The sequence below is a fragment of the Desmodus rotundus genome, unplaced genomic scaffold (assembly GCF_022682495.2).
Source record: "Desmodus rotundus isolate HL8 unplaced genomic scaffold, HLdesRot8A.1 manual_scaffold_216, whole genome shotgun sequence".
Classification (NCBI taxonomy): domain Eukaryota; kingdom Metazoa; phylum Chordata; class Mammalia; order Chiroptera; family Phyllostomidae; genus Desmodus; species Desmodus rotundus.
In genome coordinates this window covers 45244-60031 of record NW_026527276.1, presented here as the reverse complement: position 1 = coordinate 60031, position 14788 = coordinate 45244, and the positions used below count along the sequence as shown (strand labels likewise).

The following is a 14788-nucleotide window of genomic DNA, read 5'->3' as shown; positions in this document are numbered from 1 at the left end:
CCACATCTCCCCCCTTGTTTTTATTTAGGACTGCTATAGGTTCCACAAAGCTTGCTACTTGCTGGTCTCTCACACGACCCTGGGAAAATAGCTTGTAAATGCCGCGCAGTACACAGAGCATTATTATAATCAGTAAGCAACCAGTGGCTCCAAAGACCCACCTTCTCAGATTAAGTCCATCAAACCAATTTTTTGGGTTTAGCCAGTAGAGATTGTCACGGAGGGTTTGGAAAACCTCTTGCTTAGTTAGGTGTTGAATGTCCTGTAGCTGCTGATGTAGTTCTAGTTGTAATTTATCAATTTGTCCTTTTAAATTGGTAGAAAAAGTCCCTCTAGGTGATGCTGAATATCACTCCAGGAGTACTGGATGGAATTGCACTTTAGGGTGGGTGATGCGCAGCTTGGAGAATCCTGGATCGGAAGAGTCCAATGGGGTGGAAGTGGGTCTCTGCCAGGGAAGCCTTTTCTGATATAGCTTCACCCTCTTCAATGCAGCTCCAAAGGTCCTTCTGGAGAGAAAAAACAAGCATACCCTCTTCCCCAAGTTAATAGAGCAACTGGGCCTTCCCATTTTCCTCCCCTAATGGGTCTTTGTATGAGACCAAGGGGTGTGGGACTGCAGGCCTGTTTTGCCCAAGGCATTTGTCTATGGGTAACTTTAAATTATCATCACAACTTAAAAAATTGTAGGTATATATTGCCAGCACGGTTAAAAATCTGAGGGGTAGTGAGTAACTTCTGTTTGCCAAATTATTTGAGGTCGCAAACCTCTGGGGTTAGCACAGAGAACAGAGTGATGTGTATTCCCCAGAGTGAGGAGGTCCCTGCCCCAGGAATTAAGTGGGGCAGGGAGGAAGTAAGGCTAAATTCATCCAACTTGCCCTTTGGACCAAAACATTTAAGAGACTACACACCTTTCCAGGGTTGAGAAATGTCCCCATTCCAGTTATAGAAATGTAAACGTTATAGAAATCCCTTTTTCAAAACTAAACACGCTGGGGCCTCCCCTTGGAGAGGCGCAAACTGTGCCTCAGCTGCTAGGCGCCCAAGGAGGCTGGGTGCTGCGGGGAACCGCAGCCCCGGGCGCCCCAGCAGGTCCTGATCACAACAGCGCTGGGTGCGGGGAAACGGAGGCTAATGGGGACCAATGTCTCCTCCATCCCCGCCCGTCCTTGGCAGAAAAAACCTGGCCGCGAAGCTCTGGGAGCATGCGCGCGCTGACGCCAAGGCCTATAATGCTTTTCCCGGGCTACGACTAGTTCCGCTGAGGTGACATAGAGGTAAACTTGCTTTAGCTCTTCTTGAGAGGCTGTAGCAATTACGGTGTCATCCATGCAATGATAAATTACACTTTGAGGAAACTGAGTCCGTACTGGCTAAACAGGCTGAAGAACAAAATGTTAGCGGATGGTAGGGCTTTCCACTGAAACCTCTCTAATGGTTGACAATTGTTAAGTACTGGGACTGAGAAGGCAAATCTCTTGCAGTTCCTTTCTGCTAGGGGAATGATAAACAGTCCCTTAACTTTTTCCTATTACTTTTCCTGTTTAATCCCAGAGGTCTGATTCTCTGATTCTCACCCTCCTTGGAGGACTCCAAGTGGTGACAGAAAAATAGCCTGTTTTAAAAGTGCCCCTTTTTCATTTTTATTTTGAAACAGTAAAACGTGGGGCTCAAACCCACAACTCTGGGATTAAGAGTCCCATGCTGTACCGACCAAGCTAGCCGGGCGCCTGGGTGAAGGCCAGAAATCCTAACCACTGGACCATGTGGGAAAGACAGGGGTGGAGGTGCTTTGCTTAAAATACGTTTTAGAAAAGAGCGCCAGGAGCCTTTTGTGACTTAATTAACTAATCGTTCCTTCCGGGAGAATAGCCAGTTCTTCCCCAAGGAAATGATCAGTGTTTACAGGTACTGAGTTAAAAATTGGTGTGTATTCTTCCGTGGAGAAGGGCTAGTTCTCCCCGGGAGGCAGCACACCTATATTTCATTTTTACAATAAAAGGTCACGGCTCCGGCCTAAACAAGGAGGATTCTTAATATTTCTTTAATACGTCACACACACCCCCATTCCACTTGTAACATGCTTTAGATTGACAAATTGCTGAACACATTCCTAACCTTCAGAGCCAGTCTTTTCTCCACTGGCAAATACATTTATTTATTTATTTTAAACAATCTAAATTCTTTCTGAGTAGAATCTTTATGATGTAACAACATTAGAGATCTCATTCTGTTTACCAGAGGTTTAGGAAAATATTTTGAGATTGAGCTATTCAAGAACAAAAATAAAATTCAAGCAAACCAGTATTTTCAAATTAAATCCTCTAAGGGAGGGAGGGAGACACTAGCCTTAGAATCTTACCTCACACCACCTGTTATTTCCACTCCTGCCCAACTTGTTCCTAAGTAAGTTTAAAGATCCCTTATTAGGGAGACATTCAGCAGCCTTAAATAGCTGCTGAATTAGCTTAAAACATTGCTCTTGTTCCTTAGAGAGCCTGTTCCCACTTTTAAAGAAATTCCTTAACAATTAAAAAAATCTTTTCTGAAATTCCTCCCGCCGCAAACGCGGTGTTTATAAAACCAGTGTCAGTCTTGCTTTTTACTCCGCCGGTGGGGCTGTAGGCAGAACTTTCATAGCTGATTCTTCTACTACATTATACGTAACTTCCTCCTCTGAGCTAGACTCCTTGTCCTCCTCTGTAACTAGCTCCTGTTTCTTAGCCCACATGGGCATGAGGGCAGTCTTGACTAGGCCCCAAGTTATTAGGTCTTGGGATCCGATAGAAACACCATTGTCCTGTAAAGATTTTAACTTATCGCCTGCTTCTTCCCAAACCTCGATATCTAAGTTTCCTTTGTCAGGAAAAGCAGGGTAATATTCCTTTATAGTTCGTAAAAGCTGAATGAGATGCTGCTCCTTTACCTTACAACCCGCTCCCTGGAGAAGCTGCTGTAACACTCGCAGGTATACCTCCTGCTCTAGATAAACCAGAGCCCATTCTTGCTAGTAAAAAGGCTTTTAACTTTCGATTCTTGTCCCCTCAGATCACGTCACTTATGCTGAACCCTAACTAGTTAACTGTTAAGGGATAGAGTGTGGGTCGAAATGTGCTGTTGGTGAAAGACCGTCAGGGAGAGGAGCACCGGACTTTCCGAGTGCCCTAACCCTGCTTATGGGTCTCGGGTACTCCCCAAGCGTTTAGAACCGCGAGGAAGGGGCTTCCCTAGATGAATCAGAAGTTAGATTAGGTGATGTTGGAGGTCCCTGTAAGGCCCCTGCACGTCTCGGGAATTGATCCCAGACACCCTCGCAAGGTCCCGACTCACGTGGGAACACCTGATTTCTCAGGCCGAGGGGAGGAAGTGCCTTTTGTCTTCGGAGCTTGGCGAATGCCAAAGGCTCTCATACAAAACCTGTGACTAACGTTAAATTCTTCTGGAAAGCGATCTTCGGAGTCCGGCCGAAACCGAAACCCTCATTTCCTATCCACTTTTCCCTATGCAGGCAGACGGATCGAAAAGGCAAGAATCGAAAGGACCGCAAGAAGCAGCTTGTTTAAAATATCCCTGTAACTAGTTGCTGTTTTTAAAGCTGATTAAAGAAAAAGTCTTTGCTCTTTCTCCCAAGCCTAGACCTAGTTGGGAGAAAGAGCAAGGCTACTGCTTACTGAAGAAAGTGCAGTTGTAAAGCGGTGGCAAGAGAGCGCGACCTTGGAAAGAAACCCCTTTTCCCCTGAATCCAATACACCCTACGGCATAACCGAAAAGCGCTCGGTGCCGTCTGCCCTTACCTGGGCTATTGCGCGCAAATCCCACGAAGTTGGTGTATTGACCACAACTGCGGCTCGGAGCCCTGGGTCCCTGTTCCTGGGCTCCAGTTGATGCAGATCTCGTCCCGCAAGATCTGCTGTTGAGGTTTCAGTATTCAAACACACATACACACGGACTATAGAAATCCGGTGGGGGAAAAGGGGCTACGTGGCCACTCTCCAAGTTAGAGAGAGACCCCTTCACCCCCGACTGGACAGGCTTTATTGTTTTTCTAGGCCTCCTACATCAAACATGGTCCTCATTTATTATTCATAGGTTTCTTTGGGGTGGTTATCTTTGCAGACACAGGAGAGGATGTCGCTGAGTACATCAAAGGGGGATATTTGCAATGTAAAAGGAGAAATGGTCGAAAAGACTTTGTCCCATACCTGGGGGGTTTGCCCAGATTCTGGGAAGATAAGGATACTCAGTAAACATTTGCTTCCTCAATTCAGGGTGAGGGAGTTAGCAAGAGCAAGTCTCATAGCAGTCTAAGTACAATGCAGGCCTGATTTCCCACTGGAGAACTTATCCATGGACGTGGGTCCTGCCCGCCAACTTCGCTCCCCACTGGTTTTCCAAGTGGGGGCTGAGCCACATTTCCCACGCTTGGAACGGTTCCCCACAGGTAAGTGGATAGGGCTGTCCTCCTTGGCTCTATTCATGACCAGGGCATCCTCACTGGCCCTCACCTGTCTCTTCTCTTGTTGGGCTGCTTTGCTGCAGGTCCCTGTGCCACCCCCTCAGCATTCCATGGACTCCATCAGCCAGGGGTCCTCCACCTCCAGCTTCTCCTCTGTGTCCACCACCTCCAGACAAGAGGAGCCCAAGAAGGACTACCGAGAGGTGAGGCCACCAGGCAAGGGGAGGGTGAAAGGGGGGCTGCATGGCCCTGTGTTATGGCACTGGTTAAAGAGCCAGGGCCTGACGAGAGCCGCCCAGTGGACCAGCTCGCCACGATTGCGACAGCCGCATCTGCAGCGACGGCGGCAGCACCCTGGAGAGGAGCCCAGGGTGTCCTCGCCTTGCTCGCCCTTCACGGTCTGCTCTCTCTGCAGCTCTTTGCTTTGAGGACAGTGGGTGTGTGTGAGGGCAAGAGGAAATTCTGAGAAAAGTACAAGTCACCTTATAGCTCCACTGATGTAAAATCATTTTACAAAGTAAATTTTCTCTGCCCTTGTCTCCCACTCTATAAGCACCCCTGTCAACCTGAGCTGGGTCCTTCCTGGCTTCTTGCAAAGTTTCTGTAGACGTTTACATGCATTCACACATTGTGTTTTGGAAAAGCTGATTTAGAGCCTGTTTTTTTTTTCCCCATTTAATCTGTCTTAGAGTTTGTCCATCACCAGCTTACAGCCATTGCATGGTGTGCCACCTCCTCTCATTCCCCTGCGGAGGGGAACCCTCACTGACTCTACCTGAGACCCCCCCCCATTACCCCGCAAGCTCTGACTTGCTGTTGGAGGACTTGTCAAGCTTAGCTCGATGCAAAAGCATAGCAAAGAAAACCAAGAGACACACTCCAGAGTCTGACAGAGACCTGGGCTCATTCATGGGAGGGACATCCCCCTCATGTACCCTCAGCTGGCAGATAATAAGAACTGAATATAGGCAGTTCTAAAGGGTGGCTGGCTTCCAAGGGAGGGCTTGTGTTTCAAGGTGGCCATCATCTCACTTTGCCACATAAATAGCAATGTCATTTTATAGACCTTAAGTGGTATGGGTTCAGTGCACACTAGCACCTCCTAGGATGTCCTTGTCTGAGCAGTATTAGGGATATCTTTGAAAGATACTGAATCAAGCTCTGCGTGGTGTGGCTCAGTTGGTTAGAGCATCGTCCCATACACCAAAAGGCTGGGGATGCGATTCCTGGTCAGGGTACATACCTAGGTTGTGGGTTCAGTCCTTAGTTGGGACGCATATGGGAGGCAACCAATTGATGTTTTTCTCTCTCTCTTTCTCCTCCTCTCCCCCTTCTTCTCTCTCTAAAATCAATAATCACATTTTTAAAAAAATTTTAAAGAAGATACTGAATCAAGACTCCATAAATCAAGAGACAAATGAGCCCTGACTGGTGTGGCTCAGTGGGTTGGTCATCGTCCCACAAACTGAAAGGTTGCTGGTTTGATTCCCAGTCAGGGCACATGCCTGGGTTGCAGGCCAGGTCCCTGGTTGGGGGTGTACAAGAGGCAACCAATCAATGTTTCTCTTTCATATTAATGTTTCTCTCCCTCTTTTTCTTTCTCCCTTCCCCTCTAAAAATAAATAAATACAATCGTTTTTAAAAAGACAAATGAACCCTGGCTGGTGTGGCTCAGTGGATTGAGTGCCGGCTGGTGAACCAGAAGGTTGCCGGTTCGATTCCCATTCAGGGCACATGCCTGGATTGTAGGCCATATCCTCAGCTGGGGGCATGTGAGAGGCAACCATTCAATATTTCTCTCCCTCTTTCTCCCTCCCTTTTCCTCTCTCTAAAAATAAATAAAATCTTAGGGGAAAAAAACAAATGAAAGCTACTAGGCTTTCAGAATGTTGTTTTTATTTTTATTTTTTATTAATTGATTTTAGAGAGAAAGGAAGGGCGGGGGGGGGGACATGGATTTGTTGTTCCGCTTATTTATGCACTTGTTGGTTGCTTCTTGTGCGCGCCCCGACCTCAACCTCGGCATATCAGGATGGCACTCCAACCAACGGAGCTCCCTGGCCAGGACTTACTGTGTTTATTATTATTTTATTTAAAGTATTTTTCTAACATTCTTTTTCCTTTTATTAAGGTAGAAAAACTTTTAAGAGCAGTTGCTGATGGAGATCTAGAAATGGTGAGTTTGTAGAAGTTCGTTTTTAAAAACTTGCTTTCAATTTAAAGCTGCTGTACTTCTGCTTCTTGTCTGCAGCTCAGTTCGGGGCCATGTGGCTTCCTTGTGCGCACTCTCACACAGAAGATGGTGTATTTAATAATCATTTGGTGATGGCAATGTGATGTTTCTCCCACAAGTAATGAGACAAGTGGACAGAAAGCCACATAATGAGCATGTCCATGCCTCTTAGACATTCATATGTGAGGGTGGTGAGGTGTTGGCAAGAGACCAGCCCACATCGAGGTCACAGAGTGTGGGCTCAAAGCCTGGGCCCACTAGCCAGGAGCAAAGTGAGCAGACGGGGTTGAGGGTAAGGAGGAGGTGGCAGAGGTGCGGGCAGAGTGCAGAGAGTGTTAGTGTGGCCCTGCAGAAGTTGCGGACAGCTGGGACACCTGGGACACCTGAGGCCTGGGGCTCCAAGGAGTCCTGAGCAGGTGTCTGGCCCAGGTGGTGATGACTGATCTGGGGGGACCTGTTGAGGATGACTGGGTGGGAGGGAAGGTGTCTGTGCTGACCCTCACTGTCAAGTAGCAGGGCACCTCTATGATGAGATCACTGGAGGGTCGAGGTTGCCTCCACAAGATCCCCACAGGCAATTTCCCTGGCCTGCCTTTGGCTTCCTGAAAGGGATTTGTTTTGTCCTCCACTGTAAAAGGACGAGTAAACTAGGTGCTCAGCAAATGAGGAGGTTACAAGAGAGCTTTACCACAATGTGTGTTTCAAGAGTGCTTTCTGCTGATGATCAAGTTTAAGTGGTGGACGAAAATTACGGGGTCTGATTATAACAGCCTCAGAGATAGTGAGATCCGAGTGTGGTCCTTAGTGTGTGAGTCTTTGCCTGGAGGCCACTGTGAATCCACTGTGCCGTCATGTGTCTGCATCTGGCTGACATGGCACCGCTCCTCCCCTGAGAGTGGCCCCAGGAGAACCCAGCATTAAGCAAAGGCGGACGTCATACGGACGTTGTTAGGTGCCCTGAGAGCCATGGTGTGAGCCAGTGGGATAGGCTGTGTGGAGAAGACATTATTACAGTCCCTGTGTTGTGACATGTATGCTCTCTTCTTCCTTCTGTGGGTGGTGAGAGAGCTGAGGTCACTCAGAAGGAGGTTGGCAGACACACTGCCCAGTGCCATGAGGACTAATCTAATCTACATCCAAACTAATATACATATGCAAGAGCTTCCAGCGCCATGCCTGGGGCCACCTGCCCCTCTCCCTATTCCCCTGTTCTCAACAAGCGAACCCTTGGTCTCTCTCAGCTAGCCTGGCAGGTGAGGCCCCTCAGTCAAGGCCCTGGTGTTTCCACCCTGACCGGTATCTGTTGTCTGGGAAGCAAAGGGATCTGGAGGAGAGACGCCTTGGGTCAAAGAGGGATCCCTGGAGCCCTGTGTCAGCCCCTGTAGGCACATGCTGACTTCCTCAGTGATTAGGACCAGGCCTAGGTATGCACTTAGATTTTCTTTTCTCAAACTTAACATTCCCGAAACTAGTCTTCACTGGGACATGAATCTGATCTGTTGGGGCTCTTATCCATGCTCTCAGCCGGGGGGGCTAGTGCATGGCAGTGGGAAGGACAGTGGTGTGGGGTTGTAGCCACCGCTTCCTGTCTATGTAGCCCTGAGCACATTATTGGCCTCTGGCACTGAGTTCCCTCCCAGGGGAAAAGGGAGGGGCTGGTTTTTGAAAGTGATTTTATCTCTTTTTAGATAAAAGAGAAGGGACTTGTCAAATGCTCCAGGACCAGGGTTTTAAAGCGGCACCACTTTGGCCCTTTTTTAAGATAGGAAAAAAGAACCTCTAACACAAGCTACAGAAATGGTAGCTTAACCTACCCACCATGAAGAGGGCTTAGAAAGGGTTGATTACCTGTGACCCCTGGACTCTTCGTGAGCAGCAGCTGTCAGAGTGAGAGAGAGGTAGGGTCGGAGGGAGAGAGGGAAAGAGAGATAGATTAAGAAACTGTAGCTTGTAAAGGAGCTAAGATGAGTTTTGAGCCCCGATTTCTCTTTACTCTGCAACACCAGGTGCGTTACCTTTTGGAGTGGACAGAAGAGGACCCGGATGATGTGGACGACGCTGTCGATGCTGCGGATCTTGAATTTTGTCACCCCTTGTGCCAGTGCCCAAAATGTGCTCCAGCTCAAAAGGTTGGGCTTTACTTCTGTTGTTGGAGGTGATGATAGGAGGGAAATTCTCCTTTTCCCCTAGAGAGAGTTGTCTGCTTCTCAGCCAGTCAACATCTGCATGGCTGATGGTGGGTACTCCTGAGGTGTGGTGGGACTCATTAGTTCAGGGGACAGAAGCTGACACTAGTACAGGACCTGGCTTGGGCTGCCAGCTTCCTGAACAGAAGGCCAGTGAGCAGGGACATCCACACATGCTAGTGTTTCACCTGCTCTCTGGGCCCCTGAGCCACAGGCAGGAGTTGACAGATAGACACACCTGAGGGTCTCCGTGAGTGTGGCTGCATTCCCCTGGAGAGACTGTGCTCTAGTTCCATTGCCACGGCCTGTGCCCACGTTGGTACATGTTCTGTGGCAGATGGATCACCTGCACCATCCAGCTTCCCTAACTAGCAACAGCTGAGAAAACCACAGAACAGTGTTATGACCAGGATATCGACATGGATACAATGCTTCCACCTTATTCAGATACCCCCAGTTTTACCTGTGCATGTGTGTGTGTGTGTGTACTTAGTGGTATCTAGTTTTTCACATTTGTAGCTTTGTGTATCCACCAGCACATTCAAGGTACAAAACAGTTCGCTCACCACAGGAAGAATCACTCATGTTGCCCTTTTATAACCACACCTGCCTGCCTCCCTCTGTGACCCCCAGCCCACCATCCACTGATCTGTTCTCCATTTCAAAAGTGTTAAGTAAACACAATCAAATAGTGCATAACCTTTTGGGACTGGCTTCGTTCACAAGCGGGATTCCCAGTTGCTGCCTTAGTTCGCAGTGGGTCCCGTTACTCTCAGGCACCACTCCAGGCGCACATGTGCCCCCTGCCACTTTAACCACTCACTGTTGAAGGACGTGGGGTTGATTCTGGGTGTGGGATGTTACAAATGAAGCTGCTGTGCACATTTGTGTACAAGTTTTTGTGAGAACGTAACATGGTTTTCATTTCTCTAAGGTAAATGCCCCAGAATGTAACTGCTGGCTCATGATAAGTAGATGGTAATTCTATGGTTAGTTTTGCAAAGAACTGACAGACTTTTCCAGAGGGGTTGTACCCTTTTACATTCCCAGCAGCAATGTATGAGTGGTCCAATTTCTCCACATTTTCAGCTGTGTTTGCTGTAGTCACTATTTTTTTTAATTTTGGCCATTCTTGCATTCCCTAATAATGGGTGATGACATCGAGCCTCTTTTCATGTGCTTATTTGCCATCTGTATATGTTCTTTGGTGAATTGTCTGTTCATTTCCTTTGCCCACTTCCTAATTGTTTTTTTTTTTTCTTTACTGTTGAGTTTTAAGAGTTCTTTATGTGTTCTAGATTCATTGTGCTTTTGGTGTTAAGTGTAAGAACTCTGTTTAACTCTAGGTTCCAAAGATTTTCTCCTGTTTTATTTTCCTAAAAGTTTTATAATTTTACATTTAACACTTAAGTCCCTGATGCAGTTTGAGTTCAATTTTGTACAGGGTGTGAGATTTAGGTTGCAGTTTATTTTTTGCCTACGGATGTCCACTCTTCCAGCACCATTTGTTGAAAGGCAGTCCTTCCTCCACCTTCTTGCTTTCTGGACCTCGGTTGGCTGTGTGTGGTGTGGGTCTGTTTCTGAGCGCTCTCTTCTGCTCCAGTGCTCTGCGTGCCTCTCCCTCCGCCAGTGCCACCCCGTCTTGATTGTTGCAGCTGTGTGGTAAGCCTCACTTTCGGGTAAAGTGATTCTTCCTAATTTATTCTTCTTCAAGTTAGGATCGTTTTAGCTATCATTCTAGGGCCTGTGCCTTTCCATATAAATTTTAGAATAAGCTTGTCTCTGTCTACATAAAACCTTGTTAAAATTGGATAGTAATTGCATTAAAACTGTAGATCAATTTGGAGAGAAATAACATCTTTACTATGCTGAGTCTTTAGGCCTTCTTTGATTTCTTCTTCAACATTTTGTGGTTTTCAGCATAGAGATCCTGTCCATGTTTTGTTAAATGTGTACCTAAGTATTTCATTTTCTTTCGAGCAGTTGTAAATAACATTGTATACATAGTGTGCACTCATGTACCAGCTCTCTAACTCATTGTGTGTTCCGTACTGAGAAAATTCATTTGACTTTACAAAATAGATAGAGTGGTGTTATCCTTTAGATTGCAAAATTATACTACCTTATTTAAAAAGCTTCACCGTGAGTTTCTCTAACCTAAGAATACTGAAATGACTATTTTTTATTCACGTGTAGCTTTTCAGCTGCACGGTGATGTGTATACAGGGCTATGCAACTTCTGTTCCGTTCCCATGCTGCTGGATATGCACAGTCCAAACAGTTACTCCCCCTAGGTGGGAGGCTATGAAAGCCAGGGTTAAAAGGGCAGGTGATGTTTCAGAGTATATGATGGGGAGGAATGAAGCCCCCAGGTCCAGTTGTGAGTCTGTGCGGCCAGAGGCGGTTACTGCATCTCCCCGTTGTTCTTTTCTCATTTTTCTGCACTCTGTTCTTCCCCACCCCAGTGCGTTCATTGTACAATAACAAGACACATTACAGTATCTGTTGAATTTATTGGATAAAGCCTTATGTTCCCTGTGCTTTTAAAAACTCTTATCTTTTCTTTTTGTAATTTCTCAAAAAGACATAAAACTAAATTGCTTCATGTCTGTGATTAAATTAAAACTCTCCCCAACCCCATTCTCTGGTGTATTTAGAGTAAAAAATAAACAAAAAAGCCTTTACTGAAGTATCATTTATGTAAAGTAAAGTACAGCAGGTCCTCAAATAATGTCATTTCAATATAATGCTGACGACATGCTGTAGGAACTTAACTCTTCTTTATATCAATTAGCTGATGGTAAAACTGGTTTTGTTATACCTCATTTTGCTTAACATCGCAGAACCTGTCGATGATGGTAAGTGAGGACTTACTGTATATGCATGTGAAGTATACCATTCGGTGAGTTCCTGCAGATGTGTATACCCATGAAGCCATCACCACATCGCCTCTGAGAATTCCCTCCTACTGCTGTGCAGCTCCTCCCTCCCTCCCTCCCCACCTAGGCACAGTTTGTCAGATATGTGTGCTGCAAACATAACCACTGACCTGCTTTGTGTCATACAGACTCACTGGCATTTTCTAGAATTGTATGTGAAAGGAACCATACTGGACACACTTTCAAGTCTGACTTTATTTACTCAGCAGATTGGTTTTGAGATCCATGTTGAATCAGTAGCTTATTTCTTTTTATTGCTGGGTAGCATTTTGTTGAATATACCATAATTTGTTCACCTGGTTGCCTGTTGATGGACTTTTGAGTAGTTTCCTGTTTTTGGCTTTGTGAGTAAAGCTACTGTGAATATTGGTGTACGTCATTGTAAAAATGTGTTCACTTGGGTAAATACCCAGGGACATAATTGCTGGGTCATACAGTTAAGAGTACGCTGAACTTTAGAAAGCAAGCAGCCAGCTTTTCACAGTGATTATAGTGTTTCTGCATCCCAGCAGCCTGTGAGAGTTCTGGTTGCCCGACACCCTGTTAGCTCTCGGTGTTCTGACTTTTTACCTTCAGCCGTCATCCTGGTAAGTGTGCCGTGGTACTGTGTTGTGTTTCGCCCCACTGACTTACTTGTTTTTGACTTTGAGATATAATTCGCATGCAGTAAAAATTCACCCTTTAAATTTAGCTTAGTTTTTTTTAATATATTTTATTGATTATGCTATTACAGTTGTCCCATTTCCCCCCCTTCACGCCACTCCATCCTGCTCACCCGCCTCCATTCACATTCCCCCCCAATAGTTCATGTCCATGGGTCATACATATAAGTTCTTTGGCTTCTACATTTCCTATACTATTCTTACCCTCCTCCTGTCTATTTTCTTCCTACCATTTATGCTACTTATTCTCTGTACCTTTCCCCTCTCTCTCCCCCTCCTAATCCCCTATTGATAACCCTCCATGTGATCTCCATTTCTGTGGTTCTGTTCCTGTTCTGGTGGTTTGCTTAGTTTGCTTTTGTTTTTGTTTTAGGTGTGGTTGTTAATAACTATGAGTTTGCTGTCATTTTTACTGTTCACATTTTTTATCTTCCTTTTCGTAGATAAATCCCTTTAACATTTCATATAGTAAGGGCTTGGTGATGATGAACTCCTTTAACTTGACCTTATCTGAGAAGCACTTTATCTGCCCTTCCATTCTAAATGATAGCTTTGCTGGATACAGTAATCTTGTATGTAGGTCCTTGCCTTTCATGACTTGGAATACTTCTTGCCAGCCCCTTCTTGCCTGTAAGGTCTCTTTGGAGAAATCAGCTGACAGTCTTATGGGAACTCCTTTGTAGGTAACTGTGTCCTTTTATCTTGCTGCTTGTAAGATTCTCTCCTTATTTTTAATCTTGGGTAATGTAATTATGATGTGCCTTGGTGTGTTCCTCCTTGGGTCCAGCTTCTTTGGGACTCTCTGAGCTTCCTGGACTTCCTGGAAGTCTGTTTCCTTTGCCAGACTGGGGAAGTTCTCCTTCATTATTTGTTTACAAATAAGCATTTGTTAACCAAATAAGTTTACAACTTTTTGCCGTTCCTCTTCTCCTTCTGGTACCTCTATAATTCAGATGTTGGAACATTTAAAGATGTCTTGGAGGTTCCTAAGCCTCTCTTCATTTTTTGAATACTTGTTTCTTCATTCTCTTCTGGTTGGATGTTTCTTTTTTCCTTCTGGTCCACACCGTTGATTTAAATTCCATTTTCCTTTCCATCACTATTGGTTCCCTGTACATTTTCCTTTTTTCTCTTAGCATAGCCTTCGTTTTTTCATCTAATTTGTGACCAAATTCAACCAATTCTGTGAGCTTCCTGATTACCAGTGTTTTGAACTGTGCATCTGATAGGCTGGCTATCTCTTCGTTGCTTAGTTGTGTTTTTTCTGGAGCTTTGATCTGTTCTTTCATTTGGGCCTTTTTTTTTTTTTTGTCTTGGCATGCCTGTTACGTAAAGGGGCGGAGCCTTAGATGTTCACCAGGGAGGGGCAACCCATGTCCTTGCACTGTGATGCTGTATATGCGGGAGGGGCCGATAGGGAGCAATGGCGCTTGCTCCACTCTGTCCGTTTTCAGGCACTCCCTCCACTACCCACAATCAAATTGGCCCCTCTAGTGCTGCTTCCCGAGTGGGTGGGTTTGTGTACATTCTAGGACCCTGTGGGTCTTTCCAACAAACTCTCCTATGAGGCTGGGAGTTTCTCCCACTGGCTCCTCAACCCCCACAGGTGTTTTCAATCAGAGCTTTGAGGCTTTATTTCCCCAAGCTGGAGCCCTGGGTTGTGAGGTCTGTTGCAGGGTCCACCAGCTGCTGCCTCTCCCGCCAGCTGCAGCTTTGCCCACCCTGCTCCACAATCCACCACCTCACTGGGTCTGCCAGCCGCCTCCTTGCTGTTAGTCCTCTCTGCCCTGCCTGCCCATCTCCACCCTTCCTACCGGTCTGGATGAATGTTTCTTCTTTATCTCCTTGGTTGTTGGACTTCCATACAGTTCGATTTTCTGTCAGTTCTCGTTTTTTGTTTTTAAATTGTTGTCCTTCTTTTGATTGTGCAAGGAGGTGCAGTGTGTCTACCTACGCCTCCATCTGGGCTGGAAGTCCTAAATTTAGCTTAGTTTTTAAGCGGTGACATTTTTAATCATCAGAAAGTGAACTAGATAACCGAAGTGTTAATCCTCGATCAGTCACAGAAAATATTGACAAATTAATTCCACTATCAAAATGTATGATTCAACATCACAATTTGTTTCTTTTTAGTTATATGGCTTATAGATCAGGTTTTTTAATTATGTATTAATTATTCTATATCACATGATTGATTGTAAAACCACTGTGACCAATAAGGTAGTTTCATGATAAAAATGAAGGTGAACTATGGAGATCAGTAGCAAACAATGTTACAAGGTTTGACCATGAATTCAAGGTCTCATAAC

General features: G+C 45.7%; 1 protein-coding gene across 11 annotated transcripts in view; it reads left to right on the top strand.

Moving 5' to 3' along the window:
- LOC112300679 (ankyrin repeat domain-containing protein 27) overlaps positions 1-14788 on the top strand; it is a 70937-nt gene that overhangs the window by 37449 nt on the left and 18700 nt on the right. For all 11 annotated transcript variants that reach the window (XM_045191950.2, XM_045191956.2, XM_045191953.2 and 8 more), the window contains 3 exons: positions 4543-4662; positions 6591-6635; positions 8699-8821. In XM_045191950.2, coding sequence (XP_045047885.1) covers positions 4543-4662; positions 6591-6635; positions 8699-8821 — 288 coding nt within the window. The remainder of the gene's footprint in view (positions 1-4542; positions 4663-6590; positions 6636-8698; positions 8822-14788) is intronic.